At 42.0% G+C, this 16,063-nt stretch overlaps 1 protein-coding gene across 2 annotated transcripts in view; it reads right to left on the reverse strand.

Moving 5' to 3' along the window:
• LOC126419648 (DNA topoisomerase 2-binding protein 1-A-like) overlaps positions 1-16,063 on the reverse strand; it is a 266,920-nt gene that overhangs the window by 136,020 nt on the left and 114,837 nt on the right. For both annotated transcript variants that reach the window (XM_050086847.1, XM_050086840.1), the window contains exons 9-10: positions 9,288-9,451; positions 8,493-8,622 (exon numbers count right to left, since the gene is read on the reverse strand). In XM_050086847.1, coding sequence (XP_049942804.1) covers positions 8,493-8,622; positions 9,288-9,451 — 294 coding nt within the window. The remainder of the gene's footprint in view (positions 1-8,492; positions 8,623-9,287; positions 9,452-16,063) is intronic.

Raw genomic sequence — 16,063 nt, forward strand, 5'->3', positions numbered from 1 at the left:
GCCATGAATCTGAATATTCTCTTGCTGTTTGTGAGGTGTTGGCCGAATGAGTGAAATTTCTTCTTTCTTGCTCTGTGAAGTGCATGCAATACGAGTTCGCCCTTGAGTCCAAAAATGTGTCTTCTGAATTCCTTTCACAGGAGTAGTTTGTTTGGACCAGTCTCTTTTCTGCTCACGGAATTCTTTGATTTCCTCTTTGGAGAAAAAAATGTGGATCTGTAAGATTTCACAACTCTCATAAAAGCCTCAGCGTTTTGAAGTGCAGTTTCATTTGGTCTGGAAAGATTATATTTTGTAGCATGGTGCTTCAACAGGCCTCCTACACCATCATCACTAGGCCCCTTCCCGTGACCAGTAGCACTGTATACCCAGTCAGTTGGCACAAGCGACTTACTCAATTCAAACAGCTGGTAACAATTTTCAAAATGACTAGGAGCACTATCAGAAATAATGATAATCTTTTCTGCCCATTTGCAGTTGAATTTTGCGCATTGCAACACTTGTGGTCTTGTTTTGAAAATATGTCACTCCTGTAATACTTTAAACCTGGTCATTACTCCAATGACACCCGTGTACTTCTTGTGGGAGAATTGCAGACTTGTTCTCTGCAAAGTCACAGTGAACCACCAAACCTTCTTCTTCAGTCTGTACACACCCTTTCACTTCTGCAATGTGGTGTTGCAATGTCTTCAGATGGTGGTGTGTTACTGCTTTCACTGACCATTTACCAAGTTCATCAATGAAACTGTCAAACGCAACAGTTTTCTTAATTAGTTTATTTTCCTCCCACGTTGCATATGTAATTTCTGCAGAATTATCTGTTATGTCTTCCAGGCCAAGTGTCTGTAAATACAGTCCTCCCTTTCCAGGGCAGTCACCACATTCTTGAAACAAACAAGTGTCTCACTTTACATCACAGACTACTAATGACTTTACATGCCCAACCAAGGTGTCATGTGTCATATGTCATGTGCTCCAGTAAGTTATTCAACATTACCACACAAAGTTCAAAATACAAACAAACATCTCTAGGTTGATGTGGAACTACTCAATTAGGTCATAGTGCATAAAATTTTGATCTTCCAATATGTGAGCGTGTCTAGTTGTCTTATAAACTGCAAAAGTTTATTTAATACTGCGAGTCATGTACCTCTTCACTTTCACAACTTTTTAACATTCAACTGCTACAGTTACAGTGTACTTTTTGGTGGCACTCTGGCGTTGTCACCCATGTACTTTGATATTGATGGAACGAGGTCCAAAAATGTTTTCTTTGAAAATGTCTCTGGAATAATAGTTAAAACTTGCACCTTTTCATTGTAGAACGCACAATATTCAATAGCTGAACTGATATTTGTGGAAAAATCCTGGCAATAGGTGCAAGAGTGCTTGGGTTCATTTTGTTCTGAAGATGGAATTTCTACTTTGAAGAGTGGGGTCAGTTTTGCTATAGTGTATTCATCCATGGGTTTAGTAATTTCTCTGTGCTTTCTTGATGCATAGAGCTTATGACTACTTCACTGACCATGGTTTCTTAACAGGACTAACTGATTCAGGGTACTTAATTCTTCCTCTATTGGTGCAATATCTGCATCATCTGCACCATGGGAGGCTTCACCTTGTTCAGATACAATGATTGTTGTTATTTTATCAAAACATTTAGAACACAAAGAGTCGTCACTGGAAACATCTTCACTTTGGAACAGGGTCTTCAAATGAGAACACTTATTCCCAACCTGAAGAAAGTCTTTTATAGTTTGTCTTATACACCACTCTCTTTATGGATATGCAGATAGTCTCAGGACACTGCACTTCACTCTCCTGTGTCCCCAGTCAGAAGACATTTCAAACAGTCCTTTTAACAAGATACACTGCAACTGTGTCAACTGGCAAATTCCTCATGAAAACAGATACCTCACTGGACACAGGAAACTGCAATGAACAACCACAACAAAGAAACTGACTAGGAACTACAACAAAGTGTAAGAAATATCTACAACAAAGAAAGTGAAGAGAAATGACTGCAACAAAGAAAGTGAAGAGAAATGACTGCAACAAAGAAAGTGAAGAGAAATGACTGCAACAAAGAAAGTGAAGAGAAATGACTGCAACAAAGAAAGTGAAGAGAAATGACTGCAACAAAGAAAGTGAAGAGAAATGACTGCAACAAAGAAAGTGAAGAGAAATGACTGCAACAAAGAAAGTGAAGAGAAATGACTGCAACAAAGAAAGCGATAAAAAATGACTGCAACAAAGAAAGCGATAAAAAATAACTGCAACAAAGAAAGCGATAAAAAATAACTGCAACAAAGAAAGCGATAAAAAATAACTGCAACAAAGAAAGCGATAAAAAATAACTGCAACAAAGAAAGCGATAAAAAATAACTGCAACAAAGAAAGCGATAAAAAATAACTGCAACACAGAAAGCGATAAAAAATAACTGCAACAGAGACAATAGAAATAAACATTGTAAATAAAGAAATTAGTAAGAACTAACTTCAGTGAAGACATACATTACCCTCGAAAGTTTAAAAAAAAAATATTTTTTAAGCTAAAACCTGTCCAATTTACAGGGTGTATACGCGGACAAGTAAAAAAATTTCCCGGATTTCTCAGTTAAAAATACACTTTCTCCCAGGTGAAAACACACTTTTACAATATTAAGTAACAGTATATTTTCCCTTATCAATCCTTTAAATAGTTGTGGTTTTATACACGGGCGTACAATTTCCCGGCATTTTAGAAAACGAAACTCAGGGAAAAAGACATGATTTGGAAATATCTTTGATGTGCAGCAACATGTACACTGGTTATTTTCGTATTACGAAAGTATACATTGGAATTCCAACAAACACCGCATGTTACTTTCCAAATCACTGAATCGAGATTGCGAAGCGCTTTTGTAAGCCAGTCATAGCTCATGTCGCATGATCTCGCCAGCCGATGACAGCGGATATTCAGAGCGAAGGACACGTGATTTAGTCGGCCAACAGCAACATCACTGTATAGTAACACGAACACACAAATAGGGAAAGTTAATAGTTTGAATTAACATACATAGTGTTGCTACAAGAAAAGCAAAGCTTTCACATAGAATATTGGTCTCTGAGGTTAATAAGCTGCAAGAGAAGCTGAGCTTTCGCGTAAATGTTGATCTTTTTTGTGTGTGTTACACTGTAAGATGTATCAGACAAATGTGAAAGCAAAATTTTTAACACTGGCATAAATGTCTGATCTTCAGGGTTCGAAATTCTTCTAAATGGCTCGTCATCAAAGAGTTGATTTTTAAGTGAGAGCCAAACGCTCTCCGATTTAAGAAATTCATGGTACATTCTCGCACATAATTCAACTTACGTGAAAGGATATTTACTTTGAAATTAACGCTTTTCAAACCACGTTAAAGTGCACATTTGTACATCCAGATTCCCAATGAAGTAGACCTTCTCAGTGTGGTTTTGGGATGTAAATTTCCTTGGAGCACGAGTACTGTATTATATTATGTTTGGTTCTTTATTATGGCAGAAATATTCAAGTATATATACTTGAGTATTTCTGGTATCTCAATTCCATTTTTTTCAGTGCTTATTTAAGTTTAGGACCCTGTATCTCAGAATGAACAAAAATGGACTTGCACCAGTATTGAAATAAGCTCTTCAGTTGAACCTAGCCAGTACTGTGGAATTAAACATAATAAAAGTCAAATTTCCTTAGCAAACAGAAAAAAATAACTTCATTGTTCTGCAAGGTGTTAAATGCTTGACTGTCAGAAAAGTGGAAATACAACAAAATCTGAAACTAATAACATATTTTAGCCTTCCGTAATTATGTGAATGTATTTTAATTCACTTGATAACACCCGGCCACAGATATCCGTTTTGTTTTCATTTGACGTGAGAATAAACGAAGTGCAAACAAATTGAAGTTTCGAAAATATGTTGTTCTTGTAGTGCACATCTTTCTGAAAAAGTCTGAAACATAACAAAATATGCATTCAAGGAAATGTAAGACATGTTATTTGGTCTTAAGTGTGCCAAAGTGCAGTGCCACGCTTCTTCATACAGCATTCTTCCATCGCACGTCACTGTATTTCTATCTGTGGAGATGAAATGTGTATATTTTGTATTGGATGCCACCAACTAGATTCAGGACAGTGAAAATTGACATGTCCTGTGGTTCCTCTCCAGCTCCCAGTCGGCCGGTTTGACATCCTCCACCTATTTTTTCAAGAAAAAACTGAATTAATACTGGATGGGATTATTTGTAACCGGGAGAACAAGAACTCTTCAGAAGACTGGCACTCTTCATTGCCTATTAGCTAATAACTTGCTGTTATGTGTGACATAAAATTAAATATACGATAAATAAAACCAATAAAGACTAAAGACAAGCAAGAAAGTACAGATTTCTTCAATCCGTAGCTCCTAGCATTTTTCTCTCTCTAATCTTGCTACAGATTTACACGGCGTGCTTTCCTTTCTGCAAAAGAATCTATTACCTCATCAAAGTTCGTCAAATGTTTTGCTACATGGAAAATCAAAATGCTATCTAGTACTGAAAAAGCTGTTAATATATATAATACCCACGAATGGTGTGGTTTCTCGATCTGATTACTTCTAGTTAGTCATTGTCTGCTAGATAAAACAAAATAGGCCTTTCCAATATTGCAGTAATTTTCTAACACACACCAAATAAACGAGACTGTTTTGGCACAAATGGTCATTTTTATGATATGACAATATAACTGACAAAGTACCAATATCGAATGCCTGTTAGGCCTACTACAAGCAAAAAGCTTTATGTTACAAAGCAGTTTCACATTTCATTCATACGCACCTGTTTATCAAGCATGATATCGATAGTATTAAGAATTTTTTATGTAAATTTGGAATCTTCTTATTTTTCCATACTATGTGTGATGTCCCCATTTCTTCTCCTTCCTCGTTCTAACAAACGATCTTGTAATCACCAATTCTGTAGCTACTTCTGCCACTGTCAAAATTTGTTCGCTGATTAACTTCACTAACCCCGCCAGAATCACCGGTTTAGCTATCCCATGATTATTCACCGGACAGGTGTTACATGTTCGTACAACATGTTTTCTGCGTTACTTCCAGAATAGAACTTAAGTGGCTGCTAGCCGAGGACTGTACAACTTGTCCTTACTACTGTAGTGATCTTGCCAAAAATTTTCTGTCAAAATTTCATTTTCTACATCTACATCTACATCTACATTGATACTCCGCAAGCCACCCAACGGTGTGTGGCGGAGGGCACTTTACGTGCCACTGTCATTACCTCCCTTTCCTGTTCCAGTCGCGTATGGTTCGCGGGAAGAACGACTGTCTGAAAGCCTCCGTGCGCGCTCTAATCTCTCTAATTTTACATTCGTGATCTCCTCGGGAAGTATAAGTAGGGGGAAGCAATATATTCGATACCTCATCCAGAGACGCACCCTCTCGAAACCTGGCGAGCAAGCTACACCGCGATGCAGAGCGCCTCTCTTGCAGAGTCTGCCACTTGAGTTTATTAAACATCTCCGTAACGCTATCACGGTTACCAAATAACCCAGTGACGAAACGCGCCGCTCTTCTTTGGATCTTCTCTATCTCCTCCGTCAACCCGACCTGGTACGGATCCCACACTGATGAGCAATACTCAAGTATAGGTCGAATGAGTGTTTTGTAGGCCACCTCCTTTGTTGATGGACTACATTTTCTAAGCACTCTCCCAATGAATCTCAACCTGGTACCCGCCTTACCAACAATTAGTTTTATATGATCATTCCACTTCAAATCGTTCCGTACGCATACTCCCAGATATTTTACAGAAGTAACTGCTACCAGTGTTTGTTCCGCTATCATATAATCATACAATAAAGGATCCTTCTTTCTATGTATTCGCAATACATTACATTTGTCTATGTTAAGGGTCAGTTGCCACTCCCTGCACCAAGTGTCTATCCGCTGCAGATCTTCCTGTATTTCGCTACAATCTTCTAATGCAGCAACTTCTCTGTATACTACAGCATCATCCGCGAAAAGCCGCATGGAACTTCCGACACTATCTACTAAGTCATTTATATATATTGTGAAAAGCAATGGTCCCATAACACTCCCCTGTGGCACGCCAGAGGTTACTTTAACGTCTGTAGACGTCTCTCCATTGATAACAACATGCTGTGTTCTGTTTGCTAAAAACTCTTCAATCCAGCCACACAGCTGGTCTGATATTCCGTAGGCTCTTACTTTGTTTATCAGGCGACAGTGCGGAACTGTATCGAACGCCTTCCGGAAGTCAAGAAAAATAGCATCTACCTGGGAGCCTGTGTCTAATATTTTCTGGGTCTCATGAACAAATAAGGCGAGTTGGGTCTCACACGATCGCTGTTTCCGGAATCCATGTTGATTCCTACATAGTAGATTCTGGGTTTCCAGAAATGACATGATACGCGAGCAAAAAACATGTTCTAAAATTCTACAAGAGATCGACGTAAGAGATATAGGTCTATAGTTTTGCGCATCTGCTCGACGACCCTTCTTGAAGACTGGGACTATCTGTGCTCTTTTCCAATCATTTGGAACCCTCCGTTCCTCTAGAGACTTGCGGTACACGGCTGTTAGAAGGGGGGCAAGTTCTTTCGCGTACTCTGTGTAGAATCGAATTGGTATCCCGTCAGGTCCAGTGGACTTTCCTCTATTGAGTGATTCCAGTTGCTTTTCTATTCCTTGGACACTTATTTCGATGTCTTGGATACACCAAAAAGATTACATATTATCTTCCTCACCTGTTATTCCTGTTAGTCATTTATTTCCATTGTGGTAGTCTGAATCTATGGATTTCACTAGTAATTATAACAACACTGATCTTTCGCAAACCCAATCAACTACATAACCAGACAGCAATTGGCATTCATCCGTTCGGCTTTATTCCGCTCAACTCGTATAGCCCCATCTCCTTTTGTCTGGGGAAAGTTTATTTCTAGATGCAACAAGGATTCTTACAACAGAGACATCACGTACACTATGCACACATTCAGAAATCAACTTACGACTCATTCAGAAATCAACTTACGACTCATTCAGAAATCAACTTACGACTCATTCAGAAATCAACTTACGACTCATTCAGAAATCAACTTACGACTCATTCAGAAATCAACTTACGACTCATTCAGAAATCAACTTACGACTCATTCACTTACGACTCATTCAGAAATCAACTTACGACTCATTCAGAAATCAACTTAAAATATGTTCAAAAATGTTCAGAAACCAACAGGTATGCGTCTAGCATATGAATAATTGATAAACCAACATGGGGCTGATACTAGGCGCTTTGCGAAACAAGTTTTTTTTTTCCCACAAGAATATTAATTTGACAGCCCCTTTTCCCGGTAGCATCTAGCTGCTTGCTGCGACTGCTTGCACAGCCAACAGCCACATTCCTGTAGCCAGAAGAGGGAGATTCTACTGCTCAAATGCGACTCAATTGTGCATGAGCATGAGCCCGCTCGTATCTGCTAAAACGAATCTAATGTAAACAGTTGTGACTTCACGCTCATCGGAGGCAATTTGTTGTTATGAAGCATGCGTAGTCTTCCTAAAGCCTTTGACACATTTTGGTGTTGGCAGATGCTTGCATGAGCACTGTGTGTGTCGTCTTATTTGGCGCATTTCCTTTGCAATTTAAGTTATTTTCGTTTTTTCTCTCATTTACGTTTCATTGCTGACGTATTATTCTGGAGTAGCAGGATACAGTAATATCCTTTGTTAGAAAATCGGTTCTTACCAGTCAAAATTACAAAAATTTAACTGAAAACAATGAAAAATTCCCGGAAAGCTAAAAAATTCCTGGGTTTTTCCCAATTTTCTCCCGAATGAAAAAATTTATGGGTTTTCCCGGATCTCCCAGGCCATACACACCCTGAACTTAAAAGTGGAAGCTCTCCTTTACAGAGAATATTGTACTACATGGTACTAATCAAGAGAAAAAAATGTAACTTTATCTAGATTGGCATTTTTGGAAGGAAAATAATAATAATAATAATAATAATAATAATAATAATTCAAAAGGCGAAAGTACAAGAACTTCGACAGATATGTCCAAATGGAGGATATCACTGTAATCATAAAGCAATGCTCTTTCAAATAAAAAAACTCTAACAAAATAACTAGAACTGTTGCAAAGATACAGCATTTAAAAAAAAATTCCGAATTTCACATCTTCAAAATGGTGTTTGCACGTATCTTTGGAGGCCTGTACCTCAGGGCCAGAAATTTTTTTGGAGAAAACAAAAAATGTGTGTTTCTTACTTACTCCTGTATTGTAACATATGCTAAAATCAATAACATCTGAGACTATGAAGGTAACCCCCTCTGCCTGAAGTGATACAGATTATGCCAATAGGAGAATAAAAAGGAGAAATAAAAATTAATACTGATTCTGGTGTATTATTGCATACTGAGCCAAATATTCAATATCAGCACCATACCTTTTTGCTCAATGGTGATGGTGGTTCAGCAGGCTTTGCATTGTTCCCAGATACCAAGAACAGTTCTTCAGGAGCAGGACGTCTTTGCTTCAAGCTTTCAAGCAACCAGTCAATAGTTACGACATGAGGTCTGTAAATCAGATAAGGTGTATAGTATGAAATTCGAAAGAGACCTAAGTGTAAGACTGCAGTCACTGAATGTTCCGCCTATATTAAAAACATAATGAATTATCTCAAACATATTAAGTTTGCTGTCATAATTATTCCACAGTCTTCATCCTAAAGCCTTTGGCACATTTTGCTGTTTATCAGTTCTTACAAGTCAAAAATTCAAAAATTTAACTGAAGACTAAAACAACAAAAAATTCCTGGAATTCTATAAAATTCCCGGGTTTTTCCGCAGTTAAAAAAATATCCAGGTTTTCCTCAGATTTCCCGATTGTTCTGGAGCAATATACACCCTGTACATAATGGAGTAGAATGGAATGACTTATCATTTACTGCCTCAGCCATGGAGACAGAATTTGTTATTCTGAACCAAATGCATGTTTATGAGAAAATACAGATGGAAAAAGAAAGAAACATAAGGGAGCATATCAGAGAGCATCTTTTGTGTCAGTTTCTATCCAATTTGAACAAGTTACTACTGGTACTGTCATTGCTTTGAATAATATTGTGTATAGCCCATTTAGTCAATTATTTTTTCAGTAAAATAATACTAAGGCACTGCAGATCAGAGGTCAGTAACACATGAAATAGTTCAGTAGATGAAGCAAAGAAATATTTTCAACTCACCTGATTCCACTCTTCTTCAGGTAATTTACATCTTCAGGTACATGATCACCAACAATAATGTGGGACACTGGATCTGAAAGTACACTGAATCTTGTTGCTCCTCCTGCATTTAGTATCTTCCTAAGATTTTCACAGACGTCAAGACTAAATCCACTGAGATAAACCTACACACAGAAATAAATTCCTTATTAACATTTACAGTAGCGAGGGAGCAGGGGGAGGGAGAAGAAATGTAAAGTGAAGGGGGAGGGAAGAGAAAGGAAAGAATTACCTGTTTCCAGTGTATTAATTACACACATTTACTCAAACAACTATTACTTTATGAACTTGAAGCTTGCAGAAAATGGGCCAGAAATATAGATTGCCTCTAAATTCTGGATTAAAAAACAACACACACACACACACACACACACACACACACACACACACACACGCGCGCGCGCGCGCGCGCGCGCGCAGAGAGAGAGAGAGAGAGAGAGAATCAAGTGTTATAACACATGTTATATCGTACATGAAGCTCCATTTCTCAACAAATTACTTGTATAATATACCACTGAATCAGGGAACATGTTTTACAAGAAAAAATAATGAAAAAATAATGAAGAGTCATGAAGCAATTTCAGCAAACATGAAATGCGCTGTGGTAACAAAGGTCTTGAGATTGCGCTACGCACACATACAGGAGGTGATGGTGCCAGTGCCGCGTGCACACAGGGTATAAAAGGGCAGTGCATTGGCAAAGCTGTCATTTGCACTCACGTGATTCATGTGAAAAGTTTCTGGTGTGATTATGGCTACACAGTGGGAATTAACAGACTTCGAAAGTTGAATGGTAGATGGAGCTAGACACATGGTACATTCCAGATTACCTCCCATCAAGGACAACACAGTGGCTGATGGCCTTCATCTGATGACAGAGCAGCAGTGTTTGCATCGAGTCGTCAGTACTGACAGACAAGCATCTCTACGTGAAGAAACTACAGAAATAAATGTGGGACGTAGGACGAACATATATTTTAAGACAGTGTGGCAAAATCTGGCACAAATGGGCTGTAAAAGCGAGTGTCTCTGCTAACAGAACAAAATCGCTTGCAGCGTCTGTCCCGAGCTCGTTAACATATAGGTTGGATCTTAGGTGAGACTGCAAAACAGTAGCCTGGTCAGATGAGTCCCAATTTCAGTTTGTTTGTTTGGTTATAGGGCACAGAAACAACTAAGGTCATACACACCCATGTCAAAACTGTAGAACACGAAGACAAAGACAGGAGTTAAAAACGACTACACAATAATCCCAATAGACGGAAGAGAAGACAGATAAAAACAGTGATGTGGAGAAAGGTCTATAAAATATGCCATAAGAAATGGAGATCCTGAAATGAATATTAAATGTCCTCCACCGTATTTCTATGACGAATAAAAAGTAAAACACAGTTGACAGCCTGTGCCCCATTTGCTAAAACTGCCTGTAACACACGACAGCAAACACAAATGGGAACATAAATGGTTTAAAAAAAGGGAATTCAGCCAGGAAATGGTGGACTGTAGAAGGTTGAGAGCAATGAGCACAAATTGGTGAGTGAGCACCACTTAACAAATGGCAATGGCTAAAAAGACAGTGCCCAATACGCAACCTGGCTAAAATGGTCTCCACACGGAGAGAGGGCCAAGAGGGGGTCGTCCAAGTGGCTGGGAGAGGCTTAATGACCTTGAACTTGTTCCCATGAAGGGAGGACCAACGGTGATGCCAAAGCGACACCACCTGCTGACAGACGGCAGCACAGAGATCATAAGAGGAAATTTACGAACAAGCAGGCTGAGGTACGAGGACGTCAGCAGCCTTGTTTCCTGTCAGACCGATGTGACCAGGAATGCAAACAGACATCACAGTTGTAACTCTTCAGGCTTTCCTGGCGAGATCTTGACATGTGGAATAATTGGGTCTACTGCCAGATGTTTGTGTCGTTCTGGCACAATATTTTGGCCACGTAACTTGTTGCCTTCTTCAGGTGCTTCAGGTAGCACCCGAAGAAGGCAACGAGTTATGTGGCCGAAATGTTGTGCCAGAACGACACAAACATCCGGCAGTTGACCCGATTATTCCACATGTCAGACATCACAGTTGGTTGGTTGATTGGGGTTGAAGAGACCAAAAAGCAAGGTCATCAGTCCCTTGTTTCAAATGTGGTTCATTCAGACAGTTTGATATCTCATAAAAGTCAGAACGATAAAAGGGAAAAGGCTAAAAAACGTAAAAGTGCAGTCGTGTTGTCAATGGGAAAAAGAAAATGATAGAAGTCAGCAAGAGAGCAACTACAAGGCTATGCTAGAGGCAGGAAATATTCCACCTCTAAAGCAGTAGAAACAAGACCACCTGCTATTTAAAAGCGTTCAACCGCTAGAATGTAGAAGTGCATATGGGAAAAGGAGACTAACCAATTCTAAAAAGCGATAAAAACAGAGTAAAAGGGAAACAAAAGAGGATCTTGGCCAGGGAGGGGAGTCAGGAATCTCCAAACACAGCTTACTGTGCGAGACACCCCAACCCTCACCGCCCTGTCCCAACACCAGAGTGAGATTAAAAACCTTAAAACTGAAAATAAAAGCCACTTTCATGGAGGAAACTGAGAACCAGTTCGACCATCCGGGAATCATTAGCCAACATTAAAGGTAAAGTGTGGGGAAGTCTGTACTTAGTACGCAGAGACAAAAGAAGTGGGCATTCCACCAAAATGTGGGCTACTGACTGGAAGGCTCCACAACCACAAAGTGGGGGTGGCTCATTACGCAAAAGAAAACCATGGGTCAGCAAAGTGGGGGTGGCTCATTACGCAAAAGAAAACCATGGGTCAGCCTGGTATGGCTGAAGCGGAGATGACACAGGGTGGTTGAGGCCTTTCGGGAGAGGCGGAAGGTAGAACGCCACGGGACTGGTGTCACCTTAATTGCACGAAGTTTATTATACAGGGAGGTAGCCTCCCAAGAGTTGGCCCACGATTGTGTGAAATGGGATTTGATGTGAAGCCGTAAATCCGCTGCAGGAGGGGTTACAGAGTGTTGTGTTAGCAGAAGAGCCAACACCGTGTTACCAATGGAGGCCGAAATGCACGCGTTTTAGCTCATGCAGGCTAGCGTGAGGAGGGAAGAACTATACTGACGTGAGATCTGGAACATGACAAGGAATGAGAACTCAGAAAGCGGATGTAATTAGTTTGATACTTAACTTTAATCCATTAATGATAAATGATGATCCATTAATGATAAACGTCGCTCTTGACGGTACATGATTCACAATATTATCTGAAACTTCCTGGCAGATTAAAACTGTGTGCCCGACCGAGACTCGAACTCGGGACCTTTGCCTTTCGCGGGCAAGTGCTCTACCAACTGAGCTACCGAAGCACGACTCACGCCCGGTACTCACAGCTTTACTTCTGCCAGTACCTCGTCTCCTACCTTCCAAACTTTACAGAAGCTCTCCTGCAGTTTGCTTCTGTAAAGTTTGGAAGGTAGGAGACGAGGTACTGGCAGAAGTAAAGCTGTGAGTACCGGGCGTGAGTCGTGCTTCGGTAGCTCAGTTGGTAGAGCACTTGCCCGCGAAAGGCAAAGGTCCCGAGTTCGAGTCTCGGTCGGGCACACAGTTTTAATCTGCCAGGAAATTTCATATCAGCGCACACTCCGCTGCAGAGTGAAAATCTCATTCTGGAAACATCCCCCAGGCTGTGGCTAAGCCATGTCTCCGCAATATCCTTTCTTTCAGGAGTGCTAGTTCTGCAAGGTTCGCAGGAGAGCTTCTGTAAAGTTTGGAAGGTAGGAGACGAGGTACTGGCAGAAGTAAAGCTGTGAGTACAGGGCGTGAGTCGTGCTTCGGTAGCTCAGTTGGTAGAGCACTTGCCCGCGAAAGGCAAAGATCAGCGAGATGGTCATGGATGGCCAAGACCCAGGGATGGCGGGAAAAACACCGGTCAATAGCCAGAAGGCCACTCATTGAGTCCATACATAACAAAATGCGGTTGTGTTGGGACTGTTTAATAAAGGTAAAGGCCTGGGAAATTGCCATCAACATGTAGGTGGCAGGAGATGATTTTCCATGCCAACAGAGGACATGAAGGCATATCCCACACAACCAGCAGATTTAGAGCCACCGGTGTAAAAATCAACAGCATCCTGAAACTACCATAAAATTCGGTGGAAGAAACAACAGGACACCATCAGGGGAATGGAATCTTTCGGACCTCGGCAGAGATCACAGCGAAGAGACGCAAGGCGGAGCCCAACGGGTAAACCCGCCCAAGGGCGGGAATCAGGTGGGTGACGTCCATGGTCTGGGAACAGGATAGAATAGGAAGCATGAGGAGGAGAGGAACAGATAGCGATTGCATAAGAAACGAGAAGCTGGGGCCGCTGAAGAAAAGAGGGGGGGGGGGGGGGGGGGGAGGGGAGATCCCAGCTTCAACCAGGAGACTATCAACACAGCTAGTAGGGAAGGCACTGGTGGCCAAACGGATTACACAATGGTGGACCGGATCCAGCAGGTGAAGTGTGGAAGGAGCAGCTGAACCATAAACTTGACAACCGTAGTCCAAGCGAGACAGCACTAAAGGCCGATAAAGGCAGAGAAGGATGGAGCAGTCCACACCCCAAGAGGTGTGGGCAAGGAAGCGAAGGACATTGAGTTTACAGAAACATCCTACCTTCAGAAGTCTGATATGAGGCAGCCAAGGCAACTTGTTGTCGAAAAGAAGACCCAGGAAACGAAACTGTGGGACCACAGGTAATTATTGTGCATTGAGATACAGCTCCGGATCAGGGTGGCACGTAGTACGGCGACAGAAGTGGACCACCCGCGATTTTATAGGAGAGAACTGAAACCCATGTGAGAGGGTCCATGCAGAGGCACGCCGTATAGCTCCGTGGAGGGAAGAGGAACTAACCCAAATGCAGAAATCATCCACATACAGAGCAGGGGCGACCAAAGGACCGACGGAGGCCACAAGTCGATCGATGGCAATGAGGAAAAGAAGCACACTGAATACAGAACCCTGTGGGATGCCATTCTCCTGGGTCCGTGGAGAACTAAAAACGGTACCAACCCGAACCCCGAACGACCGGTTGAACAGGAACTGGTGGATAAAAATCTGGAGTGGGCCCCGAAGACCCCACTGATGTAGTGTAAGTAAGATGTGATGGCACCAAGCTGTGTCATAGGCCTTTTGAAGGTCAAATGGCGGTGCTGGGAAAAAGCCTGCCGAACTGCAGATTCCAAGCGAAGTAAATGATCGACCGGAGACCGTCCCTCTTGGAAGCCACACTCTTAAGGGGACAATAGATCCCGAGATTCAAGGACCCAATTGAGCTGACGTGCTACCATCCGTTCAAGTAACTGGGAAACAACATTTGTCAGACTAATTGTTCGATAGCTTTCGACAAACAGGGGGTTCTTACCAGGCTTGAGGACAAGAACTACAATACTATATCTCCACTGAGAAGGGAAGTCACCCTGGAGCAAAATACGGTTAAACACGCAGAGATGATGTTGCCATTGTGGAGCACTGAGATGTTGAAGCAGTTGGTTATGAATGGCGACTGGGCCAGGGCCATTTCATGAGAAGAAGAAAGTGCGGAAGGAAGTTCCCATTCAGTAAAAGGTTCGTTGTAAGATTCTGACTGACAAGGGGTAAAACATAAGGCAGAAGCTTCGGCCCGCTGTTTCTGGTGAAGGAAAGCAGCCGGATAGGAGGCTGATGCTGTCGCAAAATGGGTCGCAAAATGTTCCGCGAGAATCAACAGGTCTGTGCAAAGGCCACCCGGGAGGTGAAGGCCTGGGAGGATGGACTGCCGATGGCAACCTTGGAGAGAGCGAAGTGTAGCCCATACCCGTGACATAGGGACAGTAGAACCGAGGGAAGAAACAAAGCGTTCCCAACACATCCGTTTGCTCTGTTTGATTAAGTAATGGGCTTTAGTGCGAAGGGGTTTAAAGGTAATAAGGTTGACAACGGATGGGTGCCTCTTAAGGTATAGCGAAGCTCGACGGTGATCACGGATGGCAATGGCAATGTCGGTACTCCACCATGGGACTTGCTGAAAGCGAAATGGTGCATATGAGCACGGTGCAGCAAGGCTAGCAGCGCAAACAATCATGTCAGGCACGCCACATAGGACGTCATCAATACAACCCGACAAAGAGGGAGAAGATATGACCTGTGCAGTGTATAGAGGCCAATTGGTGCGTCGGAAAGACCAACAACGTAACTTGTTCATCGGGGAGTGGGAAGGGAGCGAGGGAATCAACAGGAAATGGTCACTTTCACAAAGGTCGTCATGTCGCGACCAGTGTAATGATGGGAGGAGGGAGGGAAAAGAAAGAGAAGGATCAATGGCAGAAAAGGTACCATGACTGGCTCTAAAATGAGTAGGGGAGCCATCATTAAGAAGGCAAGAAACTGGTCTATGAGAAGACCTAGTCTAGATGAAAATGCACTGCCCCACAAGGGACGATGAGCATTAAAATCCCTGAGAAGGAGGAAGGGAGAACTTCGGAAGGTGGTGGATAACCACAGAACGACGATTCGAATGGGGGTTGAACAGGAGAAAGCCAGTCATGCCGCCGGGTCACCACCCGTCTCCGACAAGGAGGGGTCAATGTCCATGAACAACAGGTCACAATCAGGTTGCAAAGCTGGGGATGAGACCTCTGGTGACACCAGAGGCTCCTTGTCCCGGGATTTATGTTTCTTCTTCTTTTCTGTTTGAGATCGAGGAGGGCTGCATAAGGG

Source organism: Schistocerca serialis, chromosome 1 (assembly GCF_023864345.2).
Source record: "Schistocerca serialis cubense isolate TAMUIC-IGC-003099 chromosome 1, iqSchSeri2.2, whole genome shotgun sequence".
NCBI classification, from domain to species: Eukaryota; Metazoa; Arthropoda; class Insecta; order Orthoptera; family Acrididae; genus Schistocerca; species Schistocerca serialis.